Source organism: Myodes glareolus, chromosome 13 (genome assembly GCF_982192425.1).
Source record: "Myodes glareolus chromosome 13, mMyoGla1.1, whole genome shotgun sequence".
NCBI classification, from domain to species: Eukaryota; Metazoa; Chordata; class Mammalia; order Rodentia; family Cricetidae; genus Myodes; species Myodes glareolus.
In genome coordinates, this window is record NC_142038.1 from 44,766,311 (window position 1) to 44,780,632 (window position 14,322).

Genomic DNA, 14,322 nt, shown 5'->3' on the forward strand with positions numbered 1-14,322 from the left:
TCTACAAAGTTCAGATAATTAGAGCTATCAGTGCTATTCAAAAACCGTAACAAAACCACAAAAGGTAAAGAGAGAATATTAATACAAACTGATTAGGCAAAGGAAGCGTGTTGCCTTATCTGTTGATGTGGCTATAATACCCACAAAGAAGAACTTAAGAGGAACATAGCAATGACCACATGTAAAACATTCCATGTCAAGAGTCTGTTTTACCTTAAATGAAATAGAATGCATTAGACAATTTTAAGAATAACAACTTAATCGAATTTCTCTTAAACTTTAAATGACTCTTGGCTACTACATAGAAAAACTTGGCTATGAAAGAAATAGAATAAGAAGAATAAAAAAGGAAGAAAGGGGACTATTAAAAAAAATATAAGAAGGCTACAAGAGTCCATCTTTGTGGCTTAGACATGTAGCATTCATGATACACAAACATTCCAAGTACCACACTTCCCAGTATTCACACACACAGACAAATTGGCACACTGGCTAGGAAGGCAGTGAACAGTGGTCATGTCTGCTGAGAATTACAGATGGGTGTTTTTCTTTCTTAAACTCTATTTTGTTATTTTCTATTCTAAATTTGCATCATTTGCACAAATTGATAAATGCAGACATAACTTCATTAAGTACGAGGCACAAGGACAATATGTTCATATGAAAGTGGCAAAAATAACCTTGTTACTGAACTGGGAAAGGTTCCACACTGACCTAAGCACTAAGATGCCAAAGTGTGTTGTGAGGTACTGTTGAAAAAAGACAGATGGTAGCTTAAACAGTGTGTGCTGTGACTCTGGCACATGAGAGCAGTGCAGAAGGACTGCAAGCTCAGCCAGTCTGGGAGCTTATTTAAACACTTAAAACATCAAATTTCATTTAAGTAAGTTCTCATTATTTTATTTCCTTTTACCTGTTTTCTTTCTTTAGGATTGAGAAGCAAGTACCGAGGGTCAAATACTATCTTGTGCAACTCTTTCTCCCACGTTGAAAAAGCAGACACCTTTAAAATAAAAAGAAAGCATTGCCTCATAATTAAGATACTCTAATACCAACCAGAAAGGTCATAATTTTGCTTGAAATCTACAGGGCATCTGTTTATAAAGGAGACATTAAAACCATAGTGAAGTTTCCATCACTAATAAATGATAAGCAGTGGGAGGCTAGCAACAGCAAATTTCCACATTAATTGGCTCTGACCATTTCTTTGTTATAAAGAAATAACACACACTTCATTGCTCATTAAAATAACCACTACTGTGTGACATTTTAACCTTAGTACATCAGAAAAGGCCTTGAAGATTTGCATTTTGATTTCACACCCTTAACTGCAATCTTAAAAGCAATATTGTGATTTAAAATAGAATGGCTTACTTATTCAAACACATTTGCGAATACAACCAAAGTTTCTTTCTCATTTAGCTTTCAATATCATAAAGTATCGGTTCTTTCGCCAAAAGCCACTCTGAAGATATTGGAAGAATCATATATACCTTACCTATCCGAAGCAGTCCGCAATTCTGCAACGTTAATACTCATTCATGTTACCGAAATTATATGACCCCACAAATGTTAAATGCTATTTTTACTTAAGGACAGCAAAATGCCACTTAGTTTAACATGATATAAGCCAAGGAAAAGGCCACTTCAAAAGTGTACAGTAATTTAACAGCTTCCCTTATCCTTCCCACCCCAATTTTATGAGCACTAACCTTAGATTTGACCTTTTAGCAAGACATATTTATATTACTTATATAAAACAGAAATATCTCCCCCAAAGATTGTTTTCTGACCCCTCTCTCTAGCAGCATGTCCTTGAACTGCTTCATTCGAGCCTCCAGAGGGACAATGGCCCTTTCTCGGGCAGCTTTAATTTCAGCTTCCATGGCAGCTTCTTTCTCTGAATCAATGTCTTTATTATCATCTCTCCTATGAAAAAAAATAAATCGTAAGGTGGTTTTAATACAAATTTTACTAAGTTCTTAAAATCAGGGGAATTTTCAAAGCACTACTAAGCAGCATATTTTTGACTAAACAAATCATCCTGAGGATCTCAAATAAAATAAATGGCATAACTTTCATTCTAATAAGAAAATTACAATGCATTTCTAATGTTACAATGGCTATACTGGTCAAAAAAAAGTTAATGTACTCTCTCTCTCTTACTTCAGTTAATATAGAAGGTGAACTAAAATGAAAAAACTTTTCAGGCATTGCTTGAAAAATTATGACAGAATTAAATAGAGTATTTTTTAGTTCTTAATACATAGAAAAAAATTAGCATTTCCCAAAATATTTTATTATAAATTCTTAAAATAGCTTAAAATCTATTAAGATGATAAAAGGTCTTAATAATTTCAAATATTTATTTTAGGAATAAAATTAAAGCGTCTTCTAACTTGGTTAAGTGTATGCTGTCTGAGATAAACACCTTACCTACTCGACATTTTTATTACTCACTTTCTGGGTGTCAAGCTGAAGTTTAAGTTGAAGGGCAGGTCACAGAGAACAACAAGGGCACAGGAGTAGTTAGGTGGGAGGGATCAGGAGGAAATAAAATGGTTCACCAATGGCTTAGCTTACTTCTTGTTTATCCAAAAATGCACTTCAGGGCTAAGGTCAGGCCTATTACTTGTATGTATACAAGGAGACCGTAAACATGAAATCAGGTGACCTCTCAAAACATTTGCACTATGAAAAAGAACTATATAATCCAAAAACTAAAACCAATGTATTCAAATGTATTTGAACAGATCTTCCTTCTTAAATATGATCTGCTAAGTATATAAAACTAATATAATTCATTTATATTCCCTATATGAGTTACTGCAATTTCAAAAGTATGTTATAGGTAGCCCATGAGCTACAAAGTAGTGACAGGTAATTAGCAATTGGGGAATAAAGGAATGCCTCAAAAAGAAATGGAAAACACCACCTATGACCTACAGGAACTTAGCAAGACAGTCTGAAATCTAAGACATGCACAAAATAAATAGGAAAAGCAATTTGCCAAGCAATATACCTTCTTACTTTACTGAAGAACTATTTAAATAGCTAAAGGAGTTCAAAGACAGCAAACAAATATAATAGAATCAACCTTTACAGAATTATACTAAATGTCACAATACAAACTATCACTATCTAGCTCAATAAGATAAGTAAAAAGAAAACTAAGCCAGGAAAAACAGGCTTTTAGCTTTGTACCTAAATAGAGAAGCTCGGGCAATCCACATAAAGGACTTCTTTGACATTCTCCTGATAAAAGCAGTTAAAAACCTTACAGAGATGTCTATAAGAACAAACAATTAAAAACAATCTAAAAGTTTAACATCACAGAAATATCTAAGAATACGGTAAATAAACAGAATGAATACAATCATTTACAATAATTAAGAAAATAAATGTCTAATTCTACAATTTTCTAAAAAGAACATAAAATAACCACAACTAGTAAAAATACATTTGATTAAGGAATGAAAAGGTCAATCATGAAAATGAGAGCTGTCTCAGTTGCAGATTAAGTAACTCTCTTTAATAAGACCGTAATGTCGCACTGCTGCCCATAGACAAGCAGGTTAAAGGAACCACTCTTACAGGAGTTGTTCTACTCATCTTGCCACAACCGGGCTGCAGTCAATCTGTCCGTTTTCAATCAGAACTATTATCAACCGGTCCCTAGTAATGATCTCAAACTTTCTTATTTGCTGCAAAATAATAATCCCATTTACATACACTCCATACTCCAACTTTACTCCCGCCCATAAAAGTAGCATCACATTTTGCCCAGTTCTAGAGGACTATTCACACCAATGCTACAACCCTCTTCCAATGTCTCTCACAGTATTTAACTAATGAGTCCACTTCCCACCAGGAAATAATGACCAGACTCTAGGAATAGGCAGATCACACCTAAGCACATATAACAAAAGATGTCTATTTTTAATGACATTCCTTCAATGGCATTTGTGTAGGCTGATATAAGAGAGAAATTTTATTTTTTAATAACATCTAGACCTACTTAAGACTGTAGAAAATTAACCAATGAATTCCAAAATGTCAGCTAGCTTCATAATATCTATTTGTATAACCAAGTATTCTGAACTTAACAACAGAAAGGAAACCATCTCTTCATTACAAAACAAGATTAAATCAGGTCCAAGAGGGCAATCATGACTACTGTTTCCTAATCACACAAATGCTGCACATTTAACTCCCATCACAAACTGATAACTTCATCAACTCTATACTCTAATTCTACCCGGATATGCATAAACTATGTGTTACTTACTTCCGTTTTTTTGCTTTAATAGGCTCATCTTCATTCATTTCTTCCATTAATTCCTGTTCTTCCTTAACTGTAAGATAAAATTTAGAAGACTGCATAAACATAAGCAGATAACGACCGAATTCTCAGCCTCGATTCCTCTGCTAACAACTATCGGAACATGGGTGCTCATGCATGAAAATGCTGCATTTGCAGTTACTTCACTCACTTGCACTCATCGAGAACTGCCACTTTTGGATGGACAGCATTGTTGGAGCCGGGTGTCCTAGCAAAGACATTTCAAACACTGTTATAACAGTTATATGCACACATTCGCAAGCTTTTTTTAAAAACGCAGTTTGGATAAAATATCTACCTAACAATCACTCTTTTATCAAACACTAAGCCAAGTAAGACAATTCTACAGTTTAATTTATCCTCCCTTCATAGTGAAGAATTAATTTACTTTGAGGTTTCCTACCTAGCCCTTAACTTTAAAAGGTACAAGTTGTCCCAGTTTTAACTTTACAAATAAATAAAACTCCTGATTCATAATTCATAGAAGTTTTCTTAGATGCACATTACACAACAAATATGACTCAAAGAAAATGCTCCCCAAAAAACCCAAAACCAAACTGCATATTTTTGGGGCATCATTCACTACTATGATTATAAATAACATGATCATGCCTATAAAGTAAATATCGCTGAAAGTGTAAAAAGAGATGTTACCAGAGCACCAGATAGGCAGTTATACTGATCTGCAAAGTACTTTAAAGCACAAAATGACTGAAATTTTATATATATGTGTATATATATATATATATACACACACACATACATATACACATATATATGTATATTCCAAGTAAAGTTCTTGACCACTTTAACGACCACATCAAGATTTATAACAAGCTTTAAACTATTTGCTTACCGTGTTTCTACACTATTTATGAATATGAGTTCCATAAAAACTGAATAAAATACTCTGAATAAACATAAGGATAAGAAATATAACAAAAAGCTATACACAAATCTTTGACCCAATATTCTGAAACACTATCAGTACAGGAAGTAGATTTCAAAATCTCTTAAGAGATAAGAATTTCTTTATTCAAGAAAGTAGCTATTATTCAGTTCAAATGATTGGGAGGCTGGGAAGTAACGGGGTCTTACTATGTATGTAGTCTTGGCTGGTCTGGAACAAACTCTGCAGACCAGACTGCCCTGGATCTGAGATCCGCCTGCCTCTGCCTCCCACATGGTGGAATTAAAGGCACATGCCACCACAGGATTAGCTACTAATATTTTCATAAAAGTTTGCATTTTATAGTCTACAAAATTTTAGCAAAATAAAAGTATTCTGCATAGCCTGATTATTGCAAAATATATCACTAGTAACAAAAGGAGATGAAAGGCTATCTAAGGAGTGTTTTCAGTGGCATTAATGAGCACTAAGCCAATAGCAACAATTCCAACATCTCAAACTAACTGAAAACCTTGGCAACAAAGTTAAGACTGTTCTACAAAACAAAACCTTATCCAAATTCTTCACATTTCTTATTGTATCAAAGCAGAATAAGTCTATTTTTAGATATTAAATATTTTAAATGGCATTTATACTTCCATCAAAAAAATAAAAAGGGGTTAAATCCAGAGGATGAGTTCCTAATTTAAAACTTACTTAGCTTCTTCATGTCCTCCAATCCTTTCTTATGAGGGGGCTCTTGAATAATTTTGTCAACATCTGCCCTTCCAATCAAATCATCGGGTCGGTCCCACATAGAGAGCCGAGTGGTGGGGTTGTAAAAGAAGACCCGCTCATCGCCAGTCCAAACAACACACCTGAAGATTAAAGTAAAATACCATTTTTCTGTATTACAAAAATGCACTCTGATGGCTATGTCTTTTAATGTTAACTCTCAGAAGACAAAAGGTCAGTAAGTAGTAAGAAAAGGAAAGATCCTAATTAATAATGGTTTTCATATGGCTTTCAGAACAAAAGAGGGCTGAGTAGCTACAGAAATGCAAATCAATGTGTGGTTAGAGTTTAAAATGCTTAGAAACTGAATTCACCCAATTTGACAGCACTAAATTTAAACTATTTGGAACTTCAAAGGCAACAAAAACGCTATAGGGTGCTAGATGTCTCTATAATTTTGTTCTAATGACTGTAGAACCTGAAAAAGCTGTAGGTGCTATTGATGCATAACATACTGCTATTACTGATTTATTTATATAAGTATAAATATATACACATATATAATTTGAGCTTTTGGAAACTTTAGCTGTGCTGTCAATTTTGGAAAAAGTATCCCAGTTTACTGCAGTGAGTCGGCATTGTACAGAAATTAACAGCCATATTGGTCTCAAAATGCTGAACTTAATTTTTCTTTCCATTTGTTCAGGGGTAACGTACTGTATTAAATATAGGTCTTACCTACGTGGATTTGATTACAAAAACTAATAAAGTATTCCCTAAATAATAAAAAAACACCATAAAAACTCTATAGCTTAAAAAGCAAGTCACAGTACCTAATAAATTCTTAGTATTTCTTAATAAAGCAAAATTATATCAAATGCAAACATGATCTAACTACAGGTGATATAAAATATAAAGAACTACACTAGAACTCCACAAACCACTATAGTCCATTAATCCTGTTTTTACAATTAGAAAATTCAAGTCATAACAAAAAACAACTGTAAGAAAGAATTTAAGTTTCATAATAAATATATAGAAGTACAGTGAGTCAAAATTTACAGAAGCAACTATAAGGAAGTAAGTAGCCATTTATGTCCCTTTACAAGTTCTAGTCTGATGATAGTTCGTGTAAGAGCAGACAGCTAAAAGTACAAAGGAAACCAGATCTTCTCTCTAGACAATCAAAAATTAACAGCTGTCAAGCTCAAAGTAACCTAGACATTGAAATGAGAAAAGGATCCTATGGTGAAATAATCAAAGATTCCACATTAACAACTAAATTCTATGAGATAAAGAAAACCGTATCTGAAATTAATGAAAGAAACAGCCATTTTCAGAGAAGAAATAGAAACAATTTAAAAGATAAACAGGAAATTGATTAACTGAAACTGGGGTTGGAGAGATGGCTCAGCAATTAAAAGCACTGATTCCTCTTCCAGAGGTACCTGGTTCAATTATCAGCACCACATGGCAGTTGACATTGTAACTCCTTTTCCAAGGGCTCCAATGCCCTCCTCTGGTCTCCCTGGGTACTACACACATGATGCATAGACAGACATACATGAAGGCAAAACACACACATAATATTTCCTAAGGCTTATATAATGGCCAGAGACTTTGCTCTGACAGGTATAAGCTCAGTAAACCTCAAACAAAATAACTTCAAGAACACCTGGCCTAAAAAAAAAAAAAAAAAAAAGAACACCTGGCCTAGACAGGACCAGCTGTTAAAGCACAAAAATTATGATCACTAGGGATGGGGGAAAGAAATGACAAAACTTCTATGAGCGAACTTTAATCCTTACCAAGAGCCCCACAAACCAAAATATGAAGGAACATCATTAAGGTTCTGGGAAAAGAAATTACCAAGTAGAACTTCACATCCTACAGAACCAAAAGGGGGAAGCATTTTAAAGAAAAGAGGCTTAGAGGTTCCAACCCAGAAGACCAGTCTGAAAGGAACGTTCTCCATGCTGATAACTCAACAAAGCCTGTGTCTTTAGCAATGAAGGCAGGAATTGTCAATACAAAATATCATTTTCTTCTTAAATTCTTTGAAATTCTATTTGTCTGATGGAATTTTAATGCACGCAGCAGTTAGATGTAAGATAAATAAGACATAAGCCAGCGTGCACAGGTGCACAGGTTTAAAAGGGCCTGCCCTGCAGGCTTTATCCACACAGCAATACATTTACTTTACACAGAATGTGCAAGTTACATATGGGCACTATAAGTCCTGAAGTAACGACTGATGACAAAGAGATGTCCTCAAAAGCCAGTAAGTTAAACAGAATGCTAAACAAATCAAATATAAATTAAGAGAGAATAGAGGAACAAAAGGTTAGAAAAGAAAACCAGTAAATAATTAGATCTCAAATTCAATGCTATCAAAATTTACATTAACTGTTAAAATTAAATAAAAGCAAGAACTGACAGAGTAGATTAAAAATGACACTGTAAGCTGTTTGTATAAACCATAGCAAAATTGAAATATAAAAATATTAAACCAGCCGGGTGGTGGTGGCACATGCCTTTAATCCCAGCACAGAGGCAGACCGACCTCTGGGCTTGAATTGTAATGTAAATATCTGTTTTCTGATGGTCTTAGGCAACTCCTGTGAAAGGGTCATTAGACCACCAAAAGGGGTCGCAACCCATGTGTTAAGAACCTCTAACTTAAGGGATGCATTAGACTATTGATACGGAAGACGCAAATGGGAGTCTGAGCAGACTGGTGGTGGTGGGAAAGCCATATACCCAGAATACATAAGCCCCTCACCTACTACCTTGTTTTTAGATCTGCCCTGTTCAGTCCCCTCCCCACCCTCAAGCTTTAATCCCCTTAAAAAAAAATTCTTAAAAAGTCAATGAGGGGGCGGGGGTAGAAGAACACCCCTACAGATAGAAATCATAAAACAGTTAAGGGTTTGGAGGGAGATTAGATCCAAATGTCTAGACATATAAATTATAACTGTTTCAGAACAGAAAAAATAAAGAAGCAATAATTACACAAAGTCTAAAAGAATGTTCAACTATTCCAAGAACAGGTCCACATGTGAGCATGAAGCCCCAGAGAATGATGTATAAAGTTGGTTACCAGTTTTATCATGATAAACCAAACTCAGGAGCATGTGTATTAAATACAGACTATTTTCATAACTCTGATTTTATATAGAAACATTTTACATAATTACTTTTAAATGAGTTTATTAAATCAGTGAATCATATACATAGAAAACCATACTTAGGGTCTTTAAAACACATTTTTACTACAAGCCTTAGTGATATTCCCTACACTCAAAATTACAAAAGTTTAAACAGCCTTAGCAAATACATTAGAGATAGTGTCCATTACATTAGAGGTAGTGTCAGTACTGATTGTGACCTGTGTGAGAAAAGGCAAATAGTATAATTATGCTGCCATCATTGAGAAACAGCCATTTTCACAGCAAAAACCAGAGGAACTCAGTAAGATGTGAGACAGAAGATGCATTCAGAAAATGGTGCTGTAAAACTCAGTGGCACGAAATGGTACAAAGTCATATCGTACCTTTAAATATGAGTCTTCCACCTAAATCTACCACAGTATTTTTAAAGTAAGAATTCAACAGCAGCACTATCCCTAGATTTAACACTGTGACCTATAAATGTCAGTGCTCATAAAAATGAACTAGGTCTCCTTGGAAAAATAGCTAAATCCAAAACCAGAAATACAGAAAGACAAGCCTCAACATCTTGTCACAACAGAAAGAAACAGAAATGAGCTACCAGTAAAGATAATACCTCTACCAGAAGAAACAAAGACATTTAAGTCAACTATTCTGGAACTGCTAAATCCTTTCTAATACAGTCTGTCCCTTTAAGATACCAATGCTAATGAGGGTCTCTCTCCACAGATATTTCCATTAATAAAGTAAAAAAATAGCTAATACAAGGACATACCACTGTCATCCCTTAATAACATAGAATCTATTCTAGGGATGTCATCACCCTCAAGATCTGCTTCATATTCTGTTTCTTCCTACAGAAGTCATTTAAATAATCAAGTAAAACAAAAAAATAAAATTCATCAGTTAAGTACATACCAGGGAGTACCAGGAATAGGAGTAGTAGCTACGGGCTTTGCCTTCTGGGCAGCCTTTTCTTCTTCAGTCATCTCTTCTTCTTTGGGCTCCTAAGAGAAATAGTATTTTATTTAATAAATAGTATATGACAAATGAAAAATAAAGTATCATCACAAATACCTCAAAGGGAAACTAACCCAAGACCTATTCTAAGAACTGTAAGATTCTGAGTAGAAATTTCTATAAAGTTTTATATCCTTGCCCTACATTAAGAGCTGAATCTCTCTCACATCAGCAGAAGTGAGCAGCAGCAACTGGCCCTATATCACAGACAGACTAGCCATGTGCTCACAACAAATAACTAGAGTAAGGAAACTAGAAGACCTCTTCCTTTGACATGCTTTCTTACTTTTCTAACTTCTGTAGTACTGAAACATGGCTATCATTGTTATCTTAGAGAATCAAACAAGCTCCCCAAACCAGAACTCAAGATTACAAAGGCACCACCCCACACTAAGTGGACAGTGGGGAGGGCAGATGAAATACACTCAACATTCTTCAAACAGTAAATTGTACTTATAACTTTAACATGAACCAGTCTGCAGGTCAAGAGGCTGGAGATTAGTTTCAACCTCTAGCTCAAAACCTTACCTTTCAATGGACCTCAGTTAAGTATAAAAAGGAAAGGGCTGGAGAGATAGCTCAGCTGTTAGGAGTGTGTACAGCTCTTCCCAAGGACCTGAGTTCAGTTCCCAGATCAAGCAATTTATACTGCCTGTAACTACAGATCCAAGAATCTGATACCTACTCTCTTCTGACCTCCAAGGGTATCCACATATATATGCAATGAAAACACACACACACACTTTAAAACAAAAATTATTACACCTAAAATATTAATGAACCTTTCAAAGGGAAAAATATTAGAAACTTCAAAGAACCTCAAAATTTCAAAAGTCAAATTTGAAACTGTTTAATATCTACCAAATACATGTTCAGTTCTGTGTAGATACTACAAACAGCACAGGCTGGCCCCCAGTTTAGCATGCCCTGGCCCTTTACCTCCTTTATCTCCTTTATAGGCTCCTCCTTAGGATCTTCCTCCTCTGTCTCCATTGGCAGTGGTTCTTCAGATGCCTCCTTAATTGGCTCTTTAATCTTCTCATCTAATTTTTCTGTTAAATAACTAAGACAATGTCATTCAACAGTTTTCTGTAATTTTTAAAAGAACTTGCACAGAGTAAGCAGTTGAGATGCTCTATTTCTAAATGATAACCATACACATAAAATGTACTTTTTGGAACTGTCTCTAATATAATTAGAAAACTCTTTAACCTGCTGACTTTAAGAGAACATATTCTCAGGTCATGTCAATCACCTGCAGCAACTACCCATAAAATACTGAACTATGCTGCAGAGAAGCAAGGATTCATAACACGTAGCATGATAAACCTGCTACATACTAAATGCCAAAGACCTAAATTTTATTAATCACTGTTATCAGTCTCCATAAGGACAATATAATTATACAATGCTTCATAACTGAAAAATGTATAATATGCATGAACATTTAAAAATTATTTTGTAGCTTACAAAATATGAATTCCAAACAGCATTCTACTTATTAAAGTTCATACTACGTCCTAAGTCACAAAACAACTATACCTTTTTCCTTCAGTTCTTGGGGCTTTTCCCACGTTGATTCTAGTGTTCTATTATTGTAATAGTATGTCTTCCCATCTGCCGTTTTATATTCAGTCCACTCAGAAACTGCTGTTGCTCCAGCTAAGGTAGCAGGTGAAGCTGCAATAGCAACCTGGGGATGTATCATGGGTACTATAGGAGGGGCCATTCCTGGTAATACACCTAAAAAAGAATAATAAAAAGTTAGATCCAACTACTAAATAAAACCACGAGCTAATCCTCCTAGTATAAATATTAATAAATACTCAGAACAAGAATAGTATATAAAAGGTGAACTAAATATTAGTCACCCTATCTCCTTGGTCTTTTGACTCTAATGTCTAAATTCAACTGGATGCGGAAACTGGATCCAAAAATTAAACCTTAAGAACAGTCAAAAGTTTAGGTGTCCTCTATGACAGAGTCTAAATACCATGATATACTAAATATACTTTTTTAAGTTCTCAAATTCTAAAGAGATAACAATTCACTGAGTATAATTCCCAACACAAATTCCCTACTTCTCAGAATAAAAATTCTTCGTTTTAAAGAAAAATGACTTAATAACTGCAAATGATAAACCATACGGACTATCAGATCATCCTTTCCCTTAAAAAGTCAGAGACAGATTCTATTTTTAAAAGACAAGCCACAATTTTTGTTTTTTATAATGCTAAATAAGCCGGTATTATTTAAAATATGGATACAAGAATCCAAATGGAAAACAAAATCCTAGGATCTAGGTTCTAGACAGTCTTACTCTGGTCACTTTAAAATGCAGACATATGCTATATACAAATATCACACGCACATAGTCACTTGCATGCAAGCATAATCACATCATTTTACACATGGAAATGACATTTTATATTTAACTTAAAAACATACATCAAAAATAAAATTAAATGTTATGAATATGAGAATGAAGTTGTTTACACTTATTACATAAATTAAGATATAAAGTGATCTGACCTCATTTGCTTTTGTGAACCAAAGAAGCTAATACTACAGGCAATTGGGAAATTAAGTGTTGGCCAAATATGATAACTGCATTTAAACTGCTCATTAAAAACAAAAATATTTTTTAAGCTCCACTCACTAGGGAAAAAATAAATAAAAGGATAAACAACAACATTCACTACCATGCCAACTTACAGACAAAACAAACTAAGATGTTTTAAAATTACCGGTCTTGGTGGTAGCGACTGTCTTTACATACGGGCAGCTGACTATTTGCATCATTGCTACACCTGTAAAATGGATAAGCAAGCATTGGTTGGAAAGCTGCCATTGTATGTCGGCTACCACTGGGATTCAGGGAACTATTTTACCACTACAATTTAGAATCTATTTCCAATGAGAAAGACCAAGAATGGAATAAAATAGTAGTTGACATTTTGTGGGAAGTGGTGCCAAAGCCAATGATTCTATTTCTAAGCTATAACACCAATTACCTACCAGCTCTCACATCTGAAGGAGTCTCAAAGTTTAAATTCAATGAAAGAAAACCCCTTTGTCACACATATGTAATAAATTCTCATATGGGAACTTTTCCCACCAGACACCAAACCCAGCTGTGGTGGCTTACAGGCCAGTAAAAGGCAGTGCACGCAGCACTGTGCTGACAAGGTACTTCTGCTATGCTGATGCTCATTTGAAACTACAGGATGGGTCTGAAGAATAGAGCACAACTATGCAAAAACAGAAAGGAAAAGACAGGGCAGAGGGGCAAGAGAAATAAGAAAATAAGGCATTAAATGGATTCAAATATCCCACTGCAAATAATGGTGAAAACAAAAGCATAGATGGAGAGAGTAGCATTCAACTAGTGTCAAAATATCTGCTTGGTGCCCACAACACGGAATGGCACGAACAAGGAACACTGTGGAGGCAGGCCAAGACTACGCTTCATCCCTTTAATGTTCTCAGTCATTGTCTGCTGGGAACAGCAGCCACCTCTATCACTTTGCTGGCTACAGTAGCCCGTGTATTAAGAATAGATGTTACGTACAGTTTTGAGAAGAAGGAAGATTCATCATAAGGCATTACAATGATGGGAAAAGAACGAAAAGAGAAGCTGGAAAACCGAGGAAGTTCAAAATTGAATGTGAATTTCAAAATGTTTAAAAGTCTGAAGAATACAGGGGAAATAATTTTTTTTGTACCTGGAAAAAAAACTCAACTTAGTTTGGTACTACAAATCTAAAAAATTGAAGTCCTTTACTAAAAATAAACTTTATTGTTTATTTTTATTTATTAAATCCTTTTGAAGGTGGGGAAAAGAAGTCTCTCCTAATCCAGAAAGTAAACTGTGTTTTCAAACAATTTAAACTGGACACACACGCACACGCACGCAATTTTGAAGTGTCTTTAATTTCTTTGCCATTTCACATAAAGAATATTAACACTAAACTTTCTACTAACTTAAATCAAAATAAAATCCCTGAATTATCAAAGCATGCTGAGTGAAGAAAGCTCTATATGTAGCTTCATTTCCCTAACGTTGAAACAAAGCAAAGAAAAATTCACTTCAGTTACAGGCTGTAAATATTAAGTTAATATGAATACTGTAATCTACAGGATCACCAAACATATTAAACCACCAC

The 14,322-nt window shown here is 34.6% G+C and overlaps 1 protein-coding gene across 5 annotated transcripts in view; it reads right to left on the minus strand.

Moving 5' to 3' along the window:
* Window positions 1–14,322, minus strand: part of Tcerg1 (transcription elongation regulator 1) — a 51,796-nt gene that overhangs the window by 20,005 nt on the left and 17,469 nt on the right. For 2 of the 5 annotated variants that reach the window (XR_007228830.3, XM_048419706.3), the window contains exons 6-15: window positions 12,904–12,966; window positions 11,699–11,899; window positions 11,096–11,208; window positions 10,055–10,143; window positions 5,949–6,109; window positions 4,494–4,550; window positions 4,289–4,355; window positions 3,205–3,255; window positions 1,794–1,929; window positions 914–1,003 (exon numbers count right to left, since the gene is read on the minus strand). Coding sequence is in view for 4 of the 5 variants with exons in the window: in XM_048419706.3 (XP_048275663.3) it covers window positions 914–1,003; window positions 1,794–1,929; window positions 3,205–3,255; window positions 4,289–4,355; window positions 4,494–4,550; window positions 5,949–6,109; window positions 10,055–10,143; window positions 11,096–11,208; window positions 11,699–11,899; window positions 12,904–12,966 (1,028 nt within the window). In the remaining variant the exon portion in view is untranslated. The remainder of the gene's footprint in view (window positions 1–913; window positions 1,004–1,793; window positions 1,930–3,204; window positions 3,256–4,288; window positions 4,356–4,493; window positions 4,551–5,948; window positions 6,110–10,054; window positions 10,144–11,095; window positions 11,209–11,698; window positions 11,900–12,903; window positions 12,967–14,322) is intronic. The other 3 variants (XM_048419709.3, XM_048419707.3, XM_048419711.3) reach the window with 3 other exon arrangements.